This window comes from Antechinus flavipes, chromosome 2 (genome assembly GCF_016432865.1).
Source record: "Antechinus flavipes isolate AdamAnt ecotype Samford, QLD, Australia chromosome 2, AdamAnt_v2, whole genome shotgun sequence".
NCBI classification, from domain to species: domain Eukaryota; kingdom Metazoa; phylum Chordata; class Mammalia; order Dasyuromorphia; family Dasyuridae; genus Antechinus; species Antechinus flavipes.
Genome location: NC_067399.1, coordinates 439,519,419 through 439,537,383, shown reverse-complemented (window position 1 = coordinate 439,537,383; position 17,965 = coordinate 439,519,419). Strand labels below are relative to the sequence as shown.

Below are 17,965 nucleotides of genomic sequence, written 5' to 3'. Positions count from 1 at the left end.
ACTTGGAGTGTTATTGGGGGTGGGGAGAGACTGCAGCGTCCAGCCCCTTGTGGTACCCCAGAGGTGGGCAGAGTGGGGGCTGGGAGAAATGTTAGCTGAGGCCATCTTCCTTGTTCCCTCTGTCTTCCTCCTTGCCTGCAGGTGCAGCACCATGGTGGAGTCCTGACTGAGGAGGATTTCAGTAACTACAGTGTATTAGTGGAGAAGCCTGTGCGTGGAGTGTATCGAGGTGATCCTGCCATTCCATTCAGCAGCCTTTCTCACTCTCCCACTCCTCTATCTGGAAGCTCATGCCCACTACAGCAGAAAAAAAGCAAATCCCCAAATCCTGTGCAGGCCAGTGGCTTCCTGAGAAGCCAGGGTCTGAGCTAGGGTTTAGTCAGTTTTCCCATGCGCCCAGAGTGTCAGGATTTAGGGGGCAGATGGGAGGTCTGTTCTTGCCAAGAAGGCTGTTTCCTTATTTGTACCCCTTTTCTCTCTGCTATGCCACTTTTTGTTCAGTCATTTCAATCATGTTCAACTAGTCGTGATTCCTATTTGTGTCTAAGATACTGAAGTGGTTTGCCGTTTCCTTCAACTCATTTACAGATTAGGAAACTGAGGCAAACAGAGTTAAATGACTTGCCCACGGTCACCCAGCTAATAAGTATCTGAGACCACTTTTTAAAAATAATAGCTTTTTATTTTTCAAAATACATGCAAAGAGTTTTCAACATTCCCTCTTGCAAAACCCCATGTTTCAAATTTTTATCCCTCCCTCCCTACATCTCCTCTCCTCTAGAAAGTAAGGCTATATAGGTTAAATATAGATTAAACGCTTCCAAACCTATTTCCACATTTATCATACTGCACAAGAAAAATCAGATCAAAAAGGAAAAAAAAATGAGAAAGAAAAATACAAACAAACAACTATGTTGTGATTTATATTCAGTCTCCATAATTCTGTCTCTGGAGGTAGATAGTTCTCTCCATCATTAATCTATTAGAGTTGGCCTGAATCACCTCATTGTTGAAAAGAGCCATGTCCATCACAATCGATCATCACATAATCTTGTTACTGTGTACTCACTTCACTTAACATCAGTTTGTATAAGTCTCTCCAGGCCTGTCTGAAATCAGCTTCCTGATTGTTTCTTATAGAACAATAATATTTTATTTTAGTTATATAACATAACTCAGGGGTCCTCAAACTTTTTAAATAGGGGGCCAGTTCACTGTCCCTCAGACTATTGGAGGACCGGACTACAGTAAAAGCAAAAACTTTGTTTTGTGGGCCTTTAAGTAAAGAAACTTCATAGCCCTGGGTGAGGGGGATAAACGTCCTCAGCTGCCGCATCTGGCCCGCAGGCTGTAGTTTGAGGACCCCTGCCATAACTTATTCAGCCATTCCCCAACTAATGGGCAGCCACTCAGTTTCCACTTTCTTGTGAGGCTACTTTTGAATTCAAGTTTTCTTGATCTATCCTGGATCCACTGTACTACCTAGTTGCCCCTTCCCAATATCATGGCCTCAGCTTGTCACAAAATGTCAGGGCAAATAGGGACTTTAGAACATAGACTGCCAGAGCTGGAAGAGAGATGAAAGATAGTGTAGTTCAATCCTCTCATTTTACAGAGAAAGCTGAAAAACAGGGAGTGGAAGAAATTTGCCTAAGATTACATAGCTAGTATCCTGATTCCTACACCAGGGCTTTGGATTCTCAGGGCACAGGATGAGGTTTTGGCAAGATTGTGAAGTTTGTCTCTATTTCCCAGCCTAACCTCTCTGTGTCAGCCACTTATTTTTCTTCCCACCCCAGTGCCCCCTTCTTCCTCTTTAAATGCCTATAAAAAACTGCTTTCAATGATATTCTTGGCCAGGTCATTTCCTGGAGATCAATCATTAAACAATTTTAATTAAGCACCTATTATGTTTGCAAGTGACAAAAAGACAAAAATTTAACTGCTTATTTTCAGAGTTTAATTTAATCCTGTTGTGGATCCCCATTTAATCCTATTGTGGTATATATATGTGTATATATATATACACACATATATATGTGTATATATATATATATATGTGCAAAATAGATTTAAAATAGTTTGGGAGGAGAGACACCAGCATCTGGGGAAATCAGAAAAGGCCTTGCTATAGGAGGTAGTACTTGAATTTTATTTTTTTCCCCCAAATACATTTTAAAGCTATTTATTAATTCATGCCATCAGAGTAAATCTCTGGTGAAACAATTTAAATTCAAAATTTTAAAAATAATAGATTTGGTTAAAAAAAAAAGAAATTTTCCATATTTTCCTTGCCTATATTTCTTAAGAGTTCATTTGAGTTTTGAAGAAAATTAGCAATTTAAGAGGTAAAGAGAAAGTGGAATGTGTGATAAACAGGAAGATGGCCAACTTGACTGGATTGAAGAATGGAAGCATGATGAAAGAACATAATTTATAATAAGGCTGGAAAATGAGATTAGATCAGATTGTGAATGGCTTGAAAAATCAGAGAGAAAAGTGTATACTTGTTTCTAAAAGAAATGGGGAACCAATAGAGTTTATTGAATAGAGATGTGAGTAATATGGTCAGAGATATGCTCTGATAAGAATATCCTTTTGACAGCTATGTGAAGGGTTTGGAATACAGCCACAGTTGGGTAAGAGGATAAGAATTATAATCAGTGACCTATGATAAGGAGACTGAGAAGGATTGGTCAGACAGGTAGGAGGATAAGCAAGAGTAATCTCATGAAAACTCATGGGTGGTAAAAAGTTTCAGAGACATCAGGAGAGATGAAACTTGATATAGAAACAAACAATTAAAACATCATTTATAATGTTGGAGAGTACAATTTCAGTTGTGTGATTAGAATAGAAAACCCAACTGCAAAGATTGAGAAGTGGGAGGAGAAAGAATAGAGGTAATCCTTTTAGATAACTTTTCTTTTTCTGGCATTCTGACCCCAAAAAGGATGATAGAGTCAAATGAGAGTTTTTAAAATCTAAGAACATTTTTTAGGTAGCAAGGAGGTAAACAGCGACATAAGGAAGAATAAAAGATTAGAGAGAGAAAGGTTGAATAATTGTGGGGATAATTTTCTGAAGGAGCCAAAAAGGGATGATGGGATCAAAGATGCAAGTAGAGGTACCGACCTTGGCAAGGAGAATGAGGGGATGATAACAAGGAGTTTTTAAATGTCTTTTATTATCTCAGTAAATATGAGATGGAATCTTCAATTGAGAGGGAGAAGAATAGTGTTATATAGGAGGAGAAAAGTCAAAGTTTACAATAGTTCCTGTGGGATGTCCAATAGAAAGAGTAAAAGGGTTGCTTTGCTATGTTGAGGCCCTGATGGGATTAGTCATATCAGTCATTTAAGTTTGGATTTTCTCTCCATGCCTGCCATCTTGTGCAATTCTTGGCTATCTCTTCCTATGAGTCTGCTAGTCTTTCTCACCAAATAACTAATGCCTTTCCTCATTTTCTCCTGCTATTTCAAGGAGAGCAGTAAAGCACAGGAGGGCCCACCTATAATCCCATGACACATGACTAGTTCATCTTTTTCTTTTATATGATTCTCCAGTGACATCTTAAACTCCAATTCTTCTTTGAAATTCCTCATTGATTACATGTTACATATATATCTCTCCATATGGTTCTCCGTGGCGGTCCATGTTCAGTTCTTCAGAGATGGTTGTGCTACATGTCTTACGGCTTATCCACTGTCCCCAGAATGAAGGTTTAGAAAAGATGAGCCTTTGTTTCTGGAAAGAGCTTGCAGTTTCCTAAAAGCAGACTGCCCTCTCTCCCTGTTTAATCCTGAAACCACCTCATTGTCCATTGTCTGTCCCAGATACGGACACTGATGGATGAGTTCTATATGGAAGTTAGAAGGGACCCAGTCAGCATGGGTCACGTGGGTCAGCCTTAGGCTTTTTCTTTGTTAAGAGACATTTTTGACTTGGCAAGTAAAGTGGTGGAGAAGGTTAGGAGTGGGGTCCGAGAAGAATTGTCTTTGTACTAACTTGAAGCCAGCTCTGAAAGAATGAATATCTTGGATCCTTGTTTCTGAAGGTTTCAAAGCCCCGGACTGGAACTCAGAAAGCCTCCTGAGCTGGAACTCCTGCTTTGCCATTGATTGTGTGATTGCCAGCAAGTCCTTTTTTCTCTCTAGCCTCAATTTCCTCATCTATAAAATTGGTTCTTCAGTTTCTAAGAGCTTGGTTTTAGTTTCTTTGCCTCAGTAAAAGTTCTTTGCCCCCTTTGTTGTTATGTCTAGATCTTTTCCCCTCCCCTCTTTAACCTGGCCTCTCCCCTTCTCAAAGGCCACTTGGTGCTCAGCCCCCCACCCCCTCACACGGGACCTGCTCTTATTGCTGCCCTGAACATCCTAGAGGGCTTCAACCTTACCAACCTGGTATCCAGGGAGCAGGCTCTGCACTGGGTGGCTGAGGTATGGTTTCTCACCATTCTCCTTGTCAGCTTCTCAGCTTTGTTGTCCTATTTTGTGTTCCTGCTTTCCGGGGGGCTGGGGTCTGTGCCAGCCTCCCTCCTCCCCTGTCCTGCTCTCTCTGGGTGCTGGGGATACCAAGCAGTCCTTGGGAAGAGGGTTTGGTGCAGGGGAAGCCTTTGGGGCATGGGGGTCAATAAAGGTATTTTGGGGATGGGGAAGGGAAGGTCTTTGGAATTCTGAGGGGTGGGGCATGGATGTTCTGGAGCTTGGGGGTCACAAGCAGAGGAGAGGCCCTGATATGCTTGGTGACTTCTGCATGCCTTTGTAAACACAGACCCTGAAGATTGCTCTGGCCTTGGCTAGCAGACTGGGAGATCCCTTCTATGATTCAACCATCTCTGAAAGCACAGAAGACATGCTCAGGTAGGGCCAAGAGATAGGAAGGGATTGGAGGTGGGAGGGCATTTTGGAGAAATGTGAGAAAGACATTTATCTGAGACTTGCCTCCTTCTGATTTCTCAGAACTATACACACACACACACACACACACACACACACATATCCTATTTGTATATGTGTATTTATGTATCTCTAAATCTTATAATGCTATTTGTGCAAACACTGGGAGTCCCAAAAGTCTTAGTGTAGTTTTAAACTATTAAAACTTAAACTTTATTAAACTCTCTAAAAATTTAAACTTTAAAGCTTTTTAAAAGCTCTCTCTCTAGGTGCATATGTATGCATAATAAATAAACAGAAACTGTGCTAGATCCTAGGGATATAAAGTCAAAATATGAAATAATCTCAAAGAATTTACATTGTATTAAGAGAAATAACATGTACATAAATAAGTATATGGAGAGTAAATGCAAAATAAATATAAAATAGGGAAAGAGGACATTAGCAGATGGAGGGAATGAAGAAAGGTTTCCTTTAAGAGGTGGTATTTGAGTTGTGTTGAATTTGTGTCTTATTATCTTTATTTTTTGAGTTACGGTGTTCAGGTTTTTTAACTTGTCATATAATCCTTAAGTTGTTTCTATATTTCCTGTCTTTGAGATAAATGTTTTGCTTGTGTGAATATCATGTTTTCTTTGAATACTATTGCATTTTGCTTCTCTTCTTTTAGATTGTCCTTTATTTCTGTATATTTCCTTTCCTAATGAATTATTCTCCCTTTTGTTTTTTGGTAGGAAACTTACTGCCTTGGGTTCAAGTTTTTCCTATTCTGCCAATTATTTTTGCTATGAAGACCATATATTCTATTTTACAATTCTTATTTTTCTTTTAAACCATTCAGGAACATCCCACTGTTGTTTCATGCTGTCTTGAGTATTCATTAGGATCCCAGTCTCTAGATGTTGATTTATTTTCCTTTGTCTTACAAAACTTACACATATGTGTCTGGTGGTCTGAGCTCTTTTAGAAGCCACATTCTTTGCTTTTAATATCTTCCTTGTTTGTTGATCTGCTTATGCTGATTAATTGAATTTTCTTCCTCCTGAGATCTTTGATCATATCAGCCTTTTTTCCTTTATTATTCCCTTTTTGACTCCTTCCCCTTTGATTACAATTTCTTTGGGAATTGTACCTTAAAGCTGTTTTAACATTCTCCCATGCTGGGAAATTCAAGTTTCACCAGGTTGTCTTTCCCCTAAAAAACTTCTGAGGGTATAGAACTAGTTCTGACTCAAAGCTGGACTTTTCTCCTCAGGTTTGGTAGAGTGCCATACATGTGTCCTGACCTACCTAGTTTCCATTTTCCCTTAGTTTTCTGACTGAGTTATGTAGCAGCACAGAGTGCTGCTGAGCTGCTGTTTCAGCCTAAGCAAATGTTTGATTTTTGGTTTTCCATGGTACTATGAGGAGACAATTGGTAGGCTTTAGTTCTGTTACAAGCCCATGTGTTGGCTCTTAAAGCTCTACTATTGAAGTGACTATATTAGGGGCTAGAGATTAGTCTTCTTTTCTGCTAGTGTATTGAAATGTTGTCTCATAAGGATTCTTGGTGTTCTAGACTGTGAAAAGAGCTGAAATTATTCTCTCTCGTACATCCTTTCTACTGTCTTCCATCTTGTTGGCATGTGACTAGGACATGTCTTGTAATTATCAGGGGTATCACTGTCCTCACAATTAGGCTCATGATCTAGATATTATCTTTGAGTCTTCACTCTCTCTTACCCCCCTATCCAATTTATTGCCAACCAGTCATTTCTACTTTTGTAAAATCTCTCACATATACCCCCTTCTCTCTTCAACACTGCTGCTACTCAAGTGTAGAATCTTATTCCTTAGGCATGCACTATTGCAATAGCCTTCTAATTAGTTTCCTTGTTTCAAACTTCTCCCAACCCCTGTCCATCTTCTATTCAGCTAACAAAGTGATCTTTTTAAGGAGCAGCTTTGACTATGTCACTCCTTCCCTCATTGAATAAACTCCAGTGAATCCCTTTTGCTCCAGAATCAAATCTAAAACCTTCTATCTTTTACTCTTTCATAACCTATCCCATAGATTTTCAATCTTTTTACACCTACAATCCCCATGTACTTTACTAACATTACTGGCTTTCTTGCAGTTCCCTACACCATCTCCTAGCTCTGTTCATTTTCACATCTCCCATACTTGAAATGTTCTCTTTCATTGTCTCTGTCTTGTAGCTTCTCTAGCTTTTTTTAGATCTCAACTAAAATCCCACCTTCTGTTAAGAAATTCTTGCCAGTCCTTCTTTTTCATTTCTTCTGAGATGATCTCCAATTTATCCATATGTACCTAATTATTTGTACCTAATTCTTTGCATGTTGACTCCCTCCTATAGAGGGAGTCATGTGTTTCTTAAGGGCAGGGACTATTTTTGCCTTTCTTTGTATATCTAGCACTTAACATAGTACCTGGCACACAGTAAGTTCTTAATAAATGCTTACTGAATTTACCCGTGCAAAGGCATGGAAATGGGAAATAGAGGTTTTGCATGAGGAACAGAGAAAAGAACAGTCTGTCTAGACTAAAGCTTCTTTTATTTACTTTTTTTGCTTGTTTAAAATTTTTATTTTCCCCAGTTATATGTAAAACAATTTTTTACATTTGTTTTTAAAACATAGTTCCAGATATTCTACCTTACTCTCCACTCTCTGCCCCTTGAGAAGACACATATAGAGTTATGAAGGACATTTCCATAAAAGTCATGCTGCAAAAGAAAACCTAGTTTTTCCTACCCCATCCCTCAAAAAAACCAAAACAAAACAAAACAAAAACTTCAAGAAAAATAAAGTTTTAAAAAAAGTAGGTTTCAATCTGTTTTCAGACATTTCTTTCACTGGTTATGGATAGCATTTTCAACATAAGGACTTCAAACTACTCTTGTATCATTGTATTGCTGAAAATAGCAAAATCATTCACAGCTGATATCACAACATTGCTATTACTTTGTAGACAATACATTTCACTTTGCTTGAGTTCATGGAGGACTTTGTAGGTTTTTCTGACAGCATCCTGTTCATCATTTTCCATAGAACAATACTATTTCATCATAATCACATAACACAATTTATTCAGCCGTTCCCCAATTGATAAACATCCCCTCAGTTTCCAATTTTTGTCTTGAGAAGAGAGCCAGCATTATATCTTTTGAGCCATTGTAGTGCCTTCCAAATAATCCATAAAACAATAAATGAAACCCTGATTTGTAGCATTTGTCTCTTTTTAAGATGTTAAAACTCACAGTTAAATTAAATAATTTTCCTGGAGCTGACTCCACCAATTGAAAGGGAACTTTAAAATGCACAGAGGAGTGAGCTTACCCATAATTTGAGAAACTTTGATCTAGACAGTACAGTAAAGAAAAGGAAATAATGTATATGAAGACTGAAAAGATAGTTTGGAGCTAGGGTATGAAAGACCTACTACAGGAGTTTATAATTTTATCCTAAAGGCAATAGAAAGTCCCTGGAATTTATTGAATAGGGAAATGACATGCTCAGAGCTACATTTTTCTTTTCTCAATAGTATTTTATTTTTCCAAAAATATGTAAAGATAGTTTTCAATATTCATTTTTGTAAAACTTTGTGTTCCAAATTTTTCCTCCTCTTTCCCTTACCTCTCCTCTTCCCAAGACAGCAAGCAATATGATATAGGTTAAATTATGCTATCCTTTTAAACATATTTCCATTTTTGTGATGTTGTACAAGAAAAATCAGATTAAAAAGAAAAAAAAAAAAAACCAAGAGAAACAAACAAACAAAAAGGTGAAAATTCTATGCTTCCATCCACATTCAGTATCCATAGTTCTTTCTTTGGCCGATTGGCATTTTCACTCCAAGTCCATTGTAATTGCTTTGCTTTTTTTTGTTTTTCTGAGGTAGTTAAGTGACTTGCCTAGGGTCACACAACTAATAAGTATTAAGTATCTGAGGCTGGCCTTGTGGAGAAGCCTGACTATTCCTCAGTGTTCTTTGCAATTGATCATTACATAATCTTGCTACTGTGTACCGTGTTCTCCTGGTTCTGCTCACCTCACTCAGCAGCAGTTCATGCAGATCTTTCAAGGGTTTTCTGAAATCATCCTGCTGGTCATTTCTTACAGAATAATAATATTCCATAACATTCATAAACCATAACTTATTCAGCCATTCCCAACTGATGAGCATCCACTCAGTTTCCAGTTCCTTGGCACTATACAAACATTTTTGTACATCTAGGTCCTTTTCCTTTGTTTATTATCTCTTTGGGATGCAGACCCAGTAGTGAGACTGCTAGATCAAAGCCTTTAAGGCATAATTCCAAACTGTTCTCCCGAATGGTTGAATCATTTTACAATTCCATCAACAATGTATTAGTATCCCAATTTTCCCACATTCCCTCTAACATTTATCATTACCTTTTCCTGACATCTTAGTTAACTTGAGAGGTATGAAGTTGTTAACAAACTTCAGAGTTATCTTAATTTGCATTTACTCAGAACCACTTTAAAAAAAAATCACTTTGACCTTTGTGTGGAAGATACAGTGAAATTGGGAAAGACTGGAGGGAGGGGACTAATTGAGAGATCATTGTAATAATGTAAGAAAGAAGTGATAAGGGCCTGAACTAAGATGTTGTAGTCAGAAACAAAGATTTGGTAACTGATTAAATATCTAGAGTAAAGGAAAATAAAGCATCAAGGATAAGCCACCTGGGAGACTGGAAGAACAAAAGTTAGTTATGAATATGTTGAAGTTGAGATGTTTTGGGGACATTTATTTTGTGTCCAACAGGCAGTTGGTATGGCAGAAAGGGAACTCAAGTGAGACTGGTGCTAAATATATGCATTTGTGGGTCATTTGCATGGAGAAAATAATTAAACCCATGGGGGCCAATGGGGTCATCAAAGCAGAGAGAAGAAAACAGGTTCCAGAAGAGAGCTTTGGGAATTATCCACAGTTGAGGGCATTATAGAGATAGTGAGCCAGCACTAGATACTGAGGAGTAGTCAGGCCATCATGTATGTATGTATCTACCTATATGTGTGAACATGAATACACACACATGAATGCAAAGAGACCTATGTGTATGTTCATATATGTATACACCTTGATGCATGTGTACAGGTGTGTAAGTATACTGCAAACACACATATATGTATCAATGCAGGTACATATGTACGTGAGAGACGTTCACTTATTTTTCAGTTGTGTTTGCCTCCTCATGGTGTCATTTGGGGTTTTCCTGGCGTGGAATGGTTTAACCGTTTCCTTCTCCATTTCCATTTTACAGATGAGTCAGGCAGGGTTAAGGGATCTGCCCAGGGTCACACGGCTAGTAAGTGACTGAGGCTGATTTTTAACTCCAGGCTCAGTGCTCTACCCACTGTGCCACCCAGGTGGCCAATGTGAGAGACAGCACAAGGCTATCTCCCTCCCTTCCAGCCCACCTCAGCCCCCCACACTTTTCACCCCGTACTTCTTTCACTTTTAGCCTTGTCCTGTCCCTCCTGCGAGCCGGGAACTGTGACTAGAGTGGTCATTATCTAAGTGCACTCTGGCCCCTAGAAGCCCGCTACTCCCCTCTCAGCCCTCCCTGTTTGTGTTCCCACAGCAAGCTGGAGGCTGGGTACCTTCGGGGCCACATCAACGATTCACAGGCAGACCCTGGCTCACTGCTGCCTGCCTATGAGCTGGACGGGGGTGCCACAGCTGCACAGGTGCTGGTGATGGGGCCCGATGACTTCATTGTAGCTGTGGTCAGGTATAGTCCATTGTCCAGCGTTTGGAACCAGAGTCAGAGCTCTCTCCAGGCTGGGAGCTAGAGCAGTGGGTGCCCATGGCAAACACCTCCTCCTTTCTTTGCTGGAACAGGGGTTTGGGTGCAAGGAGGGCAGTGGTGATTGGGTGGGCATATCTCATAGCGAAAGGCCCAGAACGAGATGTGCTGTCATTTATGTCTCCTGTTACTTTGCAGCTCACTGAACCGCCCTTTTGGCAGCGGCCTCATCACACCCTCTGGGATCTTGCTGAACAGCCAGATGCTGGACTTCTCCTGGCCCAACAAAACTGCAAATCACTCTGCACCCAGCTTGGTACTTCCTAGGCTGGTCTAGCTGCCCCTCCTTCCCTCCTTTTCCCTTTCTACTTTGGGATAATCTTCTAACCACTCCAGCCCCTCACCTCCCCAATACGTTTTGTTCCTCACTCCTTTCCCCACTTATTCATTTCCTTCTTCCCTTTCTTCTCCATTCCTCACCCCATATCCCAAAGTATGTTGCTTGGGTTCCTGTATATAGCAGGTACTTAAAAAAAATGTTGAATAAATGAGCCACTGTATGCCCAGTTCTGTTTTGGGTGCTGTAGGCTCATCAAGGAACTTATACTGCTGGGGAGACATAGCACTTCATCTACATGTAAACATAACTAATGTGATTTATATCAGGGAAAAGTTAAATGTGGGGAAAGAGAGACATCACTAGGGGTTGGATGGTCAAGCTGGGGACAAAGGGAATCAGTTCAGGTCCCTCTCCCTCACCCACGACATTTGTGTTGCTATGACAGGAGAATGCCATTCATCCTGGGAAGAGGCCACTGTCCTTCCTGTTGCCCACGGTGGTGAGGCCGGCTGAAGGACTTTGCGGGACTTACCTGGCACTGGGGGCCAATGGTGCTGCCCGAGGACTTAGCAGCCTCACCCAGGTGAGCCCTTCCCATTGTCCCTCCTGACAAAGAAGCATGGGAACTGAGCCTTGAGAGGGCTTGGACCTTGTTGTTCATGGGAAATTGGAGAGGAGCAAGAGCAGTTTCCCCCTCACTTCTCAGATCTACTTCCCCATTTCTCTCGGGTTTTTAGAGAACTTTAGTGCTGTCTTCCTGTGGCCATATGGAGCAGGTAGGTGGTGTGGTGGGTGGAGTGCCAGACCTAGTGACAGAAAGACCTGAATTCAAATTCAGTTTCAGATACTTACTAGCTATATGATTCTGGGCAAATCCCTTATTCCTGTTTGCCTTTGTTTTCTCACCTATAAATTGGGAATAATAAAATCACTTCCCCCAAGGGTTATTGGGAGGATCAAATGATTCAATAATTATAAAATGTTTAGCACAGAGCCTAGCACATAGTAAATACTATTGTTAGCTGCTCCTGCTACTATTGTTATTCCTACTAGCATAGTGCAAATAAATAAAGACAAAGCACTCAATAGGTAATCAAGAGAGCATACAATCAAGAGGCTTGTAGTTCTGACAATTACCTATGTGAATAAATTCAAAAAAATTTTATCTCTCTGAGCTTCAGTTTCATTATCTGTGAAATGGGCACAGTAATACTTGCATTGTCTAGTATATTTTGTGTAAAGTATCTTGAACATCTTAAAACACAATAGAAATGTGAGCTATTACTATTAGACAGTGTAAAGCAGCATGATATAATGAAAGGAATCTTGGAGTCAGATGGAATTTCTAGTTAAGATCTGCCACTAACTCGTTCTGTGGCTAGTGGACAAGTCATTTTTTCCCCTGAGGTTTCAGTTTCTTTTTCTTTCAAATCAGAACAATAATCTGATATCCTGACTCCGATTAGCTATTGTTAGTGTCTGAGAAAGTGGGTGAAAAAGTTGATAAAAGTTTCCCAAGTACTCTACAAATATTTCATTTTATATTCACTACTCCCCTGAGAGGTAGGTGATATTTTTATACACATTTTACAGATGGAAAAACTGAGGCAAATCGAGGTTAAAGATTTTGCCCAGTCAAATAATATGCATTGTCTAAGGCAAGATTTGAATTTATCCATTGTGTGACCTGGCTGTCTACTAACAAGAGTGTGCTAGTAAATATTTAATAACAGGCTGGGAAGAAAAAATTTTGTCCCTGACACAATCATAAATTTAAATTGTAATAACATTCTCATCACTTTCTTAAGTCTAGACATCAACAAATCAATAAATCAAGCTTTGATTTGTAGCATTTATCAATTTCTAAGGTGTACATTCTCACACTGAAAATTTAATCATTAATCATGAGCTAGTTTAAATTGGTTCCAGCATACCCCTGTTACTGTACCAACTGGGTGCCTAAAAAGTTTGTAATGTATTTACAAGGGATGATTTACCTGGGCTCCTTTGGGGATACTTCCTGGTTGTATGCACCTCTCATCTCTCTTGGCATCCTGCAGGTTCTGGTGAATGTGCTGACCATGAACAGAAATCTGAGTGATAGCCTGTCCTTAGGACGCCTCCACCCTGAGCTACAGACCAACATCCTCCAGGTGGACAGTGAGTATAGGGAGAAGGGCAGGCTGGTGCGGTCCTGATTCTGGAGCATGATTCTCCTTCAATATTCATTGACATATTTTATTTTTCTTTTGTGTTCATTTCCAAATATATTCTTTTCCCCTCCTCAGAGATCCTGTAGCTAAGAATATGGGTACCGAGGGCTACACAAACAGCAGGTACAACCCCCCAGGTGGCTCCTCAGGAGACTTTTAGGCTTTGTTTCCTTTTGATGACTCAGGCCAGCCCCATCTTCCTGTGGGCAAACACGCACACGCACACGCTCGCGCACGCACACATACACACAAGCACACGGATTTTGTGGCTCTTATGTTTATGTCTTGTAATCAGGGGTCCTCAAACTTTTTAATTAGGGAAGCCTTTCACTGTCCCTCAGACTGTTGGAGGGCCAGACTATAGTAAAAACAAAAACTTTGTTTTGTGGGCCATTAAATAAAGAAACTTCATAGCCCCGGGTAAGGGGAATAAACCTCCTCAGAGGCCGAATCTGGCCCTGGGGCAGTAGTTTAAGGACCCCTGCGAGTAACTACTTAATAAATGCTTGTTAATTGATTTATTACTTAGTCATTCTTCCCCTGTTCTAGATACTTACTCAACTTTGTTGAGATAATAATCCTTTCATTATCTTCTCAGGACCTTTATGGGGAAGAAAGCTAAAGACAGGAGTTGCTATCATTTTCATTGTTTATTATTTAGGAGCATGATTTCTCTGAATCCTGTTAACATTTTTAAAAAATTGATATATTCTACTTTTTTTTTTGCATTCATTTCCAATTATATTCTTTTCCTTTCCTTAGAAAGCTTGTAGCTAAGAATATGGGTACAAGTAGGGTTTGAACCTGTGATTTCATTGGTAGAGGGAACTCCCAGGTGAGGAAATTTCCTTCTCTGCTATTTTTTGTCTTAAAGAGATATATAGGACACAAGTGTCAAACTCTGGACCGATGGGTAACATGCAGCTCTCAACATTTCTGAGTGTTTTGATTGAAGAATCAGATCATAATGTCATTGGGAAATATTTTACAAAATAAAGAAAATAAGTCATATATAATGTTAACATGTAGCTTTCCAAAGTCAATAGGAGGGCATCTAAGTGACCCAGTGGATAGAGTAGCTAGATCTGGAGTCAAGAAGATTCATCTTCATGAATTCAAATCTGGCCTAATACACTTACTAGCTGTGTGAGTCTGGGCAAATCGCTTTACCCCATTTGCCTCAGTTTCCTCATCTGTAAAATGAGCTGGAGAAGGAGATGGCAAACCACTCTAGTATCTTGGCTAAAAAAAAAACCCTAATGGGATCACAAAGAGTTGAACTGGACTCAAAAGGACTGAACAGGACTGAACTACACAATTTGTTCTATCTACCTCTGGGTTGTTATTGGGAGGAAAAGACTTTGTAAACTTGAAAATGCTAAAAAAGACTGTATTATCTTTTAAATTGCTGTTATTTGGGGACACAAAAGATTAAAAGTCAAGTTCATCTACATATCTGTTAACCCAGCGTCTTCTCCACCCTCTTCTCTATTGGTGGTCTTTCTTTTTGGAGCCAGGTATTTCCTCCTTCTCCTCGAGGTTTAGAGCCCTTTAGGGCTGGGAAAGGAGGAAAAACTCAATCTTTTTAACCAAGTTTAGGTAAGGAGGCCCTCCTGGGCTGATTCTCTGAAAAGAGCTATGGCTGTACAGATAAAAGACAACTAATTTATGGCAGAGTTGCTGTTAGTAAAGATTGTCCCAGACACCAACAGCTGCCCCTTTCTCTGTCCTATTTCTACCTCTGTGGTGTCCCCTTTTCTCAGCCTCCTTTCTGATCCCCAGTGCCCTCTTGCCTCCCATCCATGCAGATACTACTCTTAGTGAGATAAGCCTTCATTAAGCCTTCAGAGTGATTTTCCCCTTTCTGGGATTTGTTTCCCACTTTTAAAATGAGGATGGTTGGACTAGATACTACTCTTCTAACACTAATTTATCTATGACAATAATCATGTGATCTTAAGATGCTGTGTTCTATAAGCAAAGCAGATTTGAATTACCCCCTTCCCTAACCACAAGATGCACAAAATTAGAGAAGTCACCCAAATATTCATAGGGACTATTTGTGTCCGATCTGTAGCAGAGCATTCTGAGCTCGTATTGGTCTGATCAGCCATAGTCAGACACACTGTAACTCAACTCTAACACAGTGATGTCATTTGGGTCCTCTTCCAGAACAAAGGACAACAACTGGTTATAAGCCAATCCCCTCATCTCTCAAGCCCTCATTCCCTTCATCCTTATTACTTTTCCCCTGGGTCTGGACTTCTAGTTGGTCTCCCAGCTTCAAGCCCATCTCTTTTCCAGTCTATCTTTCACATAGCTGCCAAAAAAATATTCCCAAAGAACCTCAATAAATGCTAGTTGATGATTAATCTGGTAAAATGGAGGAGCTGGGCTAGTGCTAGTGACTCTATAACAAACTAATTGTGTGGCCTTGGGCAAGTCCCAGAGTTAAGCTATCTGGGATTACTTCATGTGTACAGTGTAAAGACTGGAACAGATGATCTCTACAATACCTTCTTGCTCTGATAGTTTTTAATTTTAATGGAACTTTTGGAAAGGATGGGGATTTTCTAGAGGTGCTGAAATTGTCTACAACTTGCTATGGACAAACAAGACTGTCTAGTCCTGGAAAATAAATCCTCTTGGCCTCCTGATTGTGAGTTTATATGAGTTTACTGAACACTCAAGGAGAGCTCTATACAGAGGAGATACTTATTCTGTTTAAATTGATTTTGTTGCATGTAATTTCTTTCAGGTGAATTCACAGAGGAAGAGGTTGAGTTCCTGCAAGCTCGGGGCCATCGGGTTGAGAAGGTAGATGTTCTGTCCTGGGTCCACGGAGGTCGGAGAACCAACAATTTCATCATTGGGGTGAAAGACCCTCGAAGCCCAGATGGCGCTGGTGCCACCATCTTGTAGAAGTGGGTGGGTGGGGCAGGGGCAGGCGCTGTAGCACAAATACCCTTTGCATGTTCCAAGAGCCCCGAGGAGCCCTGCCTCCCCCTGGGCAAGGGAGGGGGGAGGACAGGCACAGAGTGGGTCTGAAGACCAGAGGCTCCCAGTTGGTGCCTTCGAGCTCTGCCCAGGGCCTGGGGACCAGAGGAGATTTCTATCAAACTCAATTCCAGAATAATTGACAAATTCTACAGTTGATGGGTGTGGACTGAGGAACCTCAGGAGAAAACTAGAATGGTTTTGCCTCCTCCCAAAAGTCCCCATTCCTGAGAGGTTTAGGGAAATGCTTGCTTAAAAACAAAACAAAAACAAAAAATAACCCACCCAACTGGCCCCAACCATCCTTCTCTCCCACCACCCACCCTCTGCATCTTTGCCCTACCTTCTCCCCAGTCTCATTTCTTAAATGACTTGGTTTTTTAAATTTCACCATCCAAAAGCAGTGGGCCCTCTTTTTCTTTATCTCTGTCCCAGAAATAGTAAGGATCTGAGGGAGTGGTGCAGGGAGAAGGGGCCACATAAGGGTGGGAGGGGGGGGGCGGGTAACAGCTCAGGGGCTTCCACTTCCCAAGAGGAATTAAAGAGAAAGTTGCTTAAGAAACCTTATCTCTGGCTTGGTCTGTTAGCTGTCTCCAGGTCAAAGTTGGAACAGATGGCTGAATTTTGGGGAGAAAGAAGTCTCCTCATTTAGGCTTCTAATATCAGCTACTTTAGGCTATCTGCAACCTTGGAGGCCTTTTAGACCATCTCTCTACTTTTGGGCAATATCACCCCTAACTCAACCCCTAAACAATTCAGTCTCATGAAATTCACCAAAAAAGGGCCCCAGAGAGGTAAAGTGGATCTTCCCAACCTCTCTTTAATTTTCCTTAATAGGCTGTGTCCTGGAAGTGGGATGGAGTGGGTCATGTGACATCTGGTACTTTCTTCCTCCTAGTTCATTATTAATATTAATATTGGAAACTTCTAGTTGTATGGAAATGAGTGGAAACTGAGGCCCAGAGAAGAGAGTCCACACCCAAGGTGCTCAGCCTTGAGTTAATAGAGATGTTACTCAAAGCATGGAATCCAAGAGTTGAGAGGAAACTCAGGGATCATCTAGTCTAACTGGTGACTGAACAAAAATTCCTTTTTCAACAACCCTGATAGTTGAAGCTATCCCTGTCAGCAAGCTCTTTCTTTTATTAAACCTCCCCCCCCCAAATATCCTTTCTTGTAATTTTTACTCTTATTGCTCCTACTTCTGTTCTTTGCAACCTGAGGAAACAAAGCTATAACCTCTTCAAATGCACAAGACATTGATCATAGTTCCCTTAAGTCTTTACTTCTCGTTTTTAAACAATCTGGGTTCCTTCAATTTGTGTTGTCCTGTCCATCTAATTGTCCTGATTCCCAACCTAGTATCTTTCCATGTCCCCAGATGCACAACCCTGCTCGTCCATGTCACTTCAGATCTATGTTATTTTTAGGCCATTCCTGCTGGTCTCTCACCGGTCTAGTATCATTTAGATGACTCCTCTTTCCAGCCTCACCCCCTTCCCTCATTTCAGTTTCCTGTCTCCTGCTTCTCAATGGGCCATTTCAACTCTTAAGTCTTATCATCTTATGACTATGTATGGAGATACCCTATTAGACCCCCGAATATAATATGGAAGACGTAAAGTATGATTTTACAGATTTAGAATAATGTTTTATAGAATAGCAACTGAGACCTTCCAGTGTCATAAAGGTAAAAGTACTCGGGTCAATCATTCTGAATGTGCCAGAGCCGAGGACAGAAAA

General features: G+C 40.5%; 1 protein-coding gene across 1 annotated transcript in view; it reads left to right on the top strand.

Annotated features, from left to right (window-relative positions):
• The window catches only part of GGT7 (gamma-glutamyltransferase 7), a 42,294-nt gene extending 24,907 nt beyond the window's left edge, over window positions 1-17,387 (top strand). The window contains exons 8-15 of the mRNA XM_051979165.1: window positions 142-229; window positions 4,309-4,436; window positions 4,771-4,859; window positions 10,508-10,657; window positions 10,871-10,988; window positions 11,458-11,595; window positions 13,073-13,172; window positions 15,984-17,387. Coding sequence (XP_051835125.1) covers window positions 142-229; window positions 4,309-4,436; window positions 4,771-4,859; window positions 10,508-10,657; window positions 10,871-10,988; window positions 11,458-11,595; window positions 13,073-13,172; window positions 15,984-16,147 — 975 coding nt within the window. The 3' untranslated portion in view covers window positions 16,148-17,387. The remainder of the gene's footprint in view (window positions 1-141; window positions 230-4,308; window positions 4,437-4,770; window positions 4,860-10,507; window positions 10,658-10,870; window positions 10,989-11,457; window positions 11,596-13,072; window positions 13,173-15,983) is intronic.
• The last annotated feature ends 578 nt before the right edge of the window (window positions 17,388-17,965 follow it).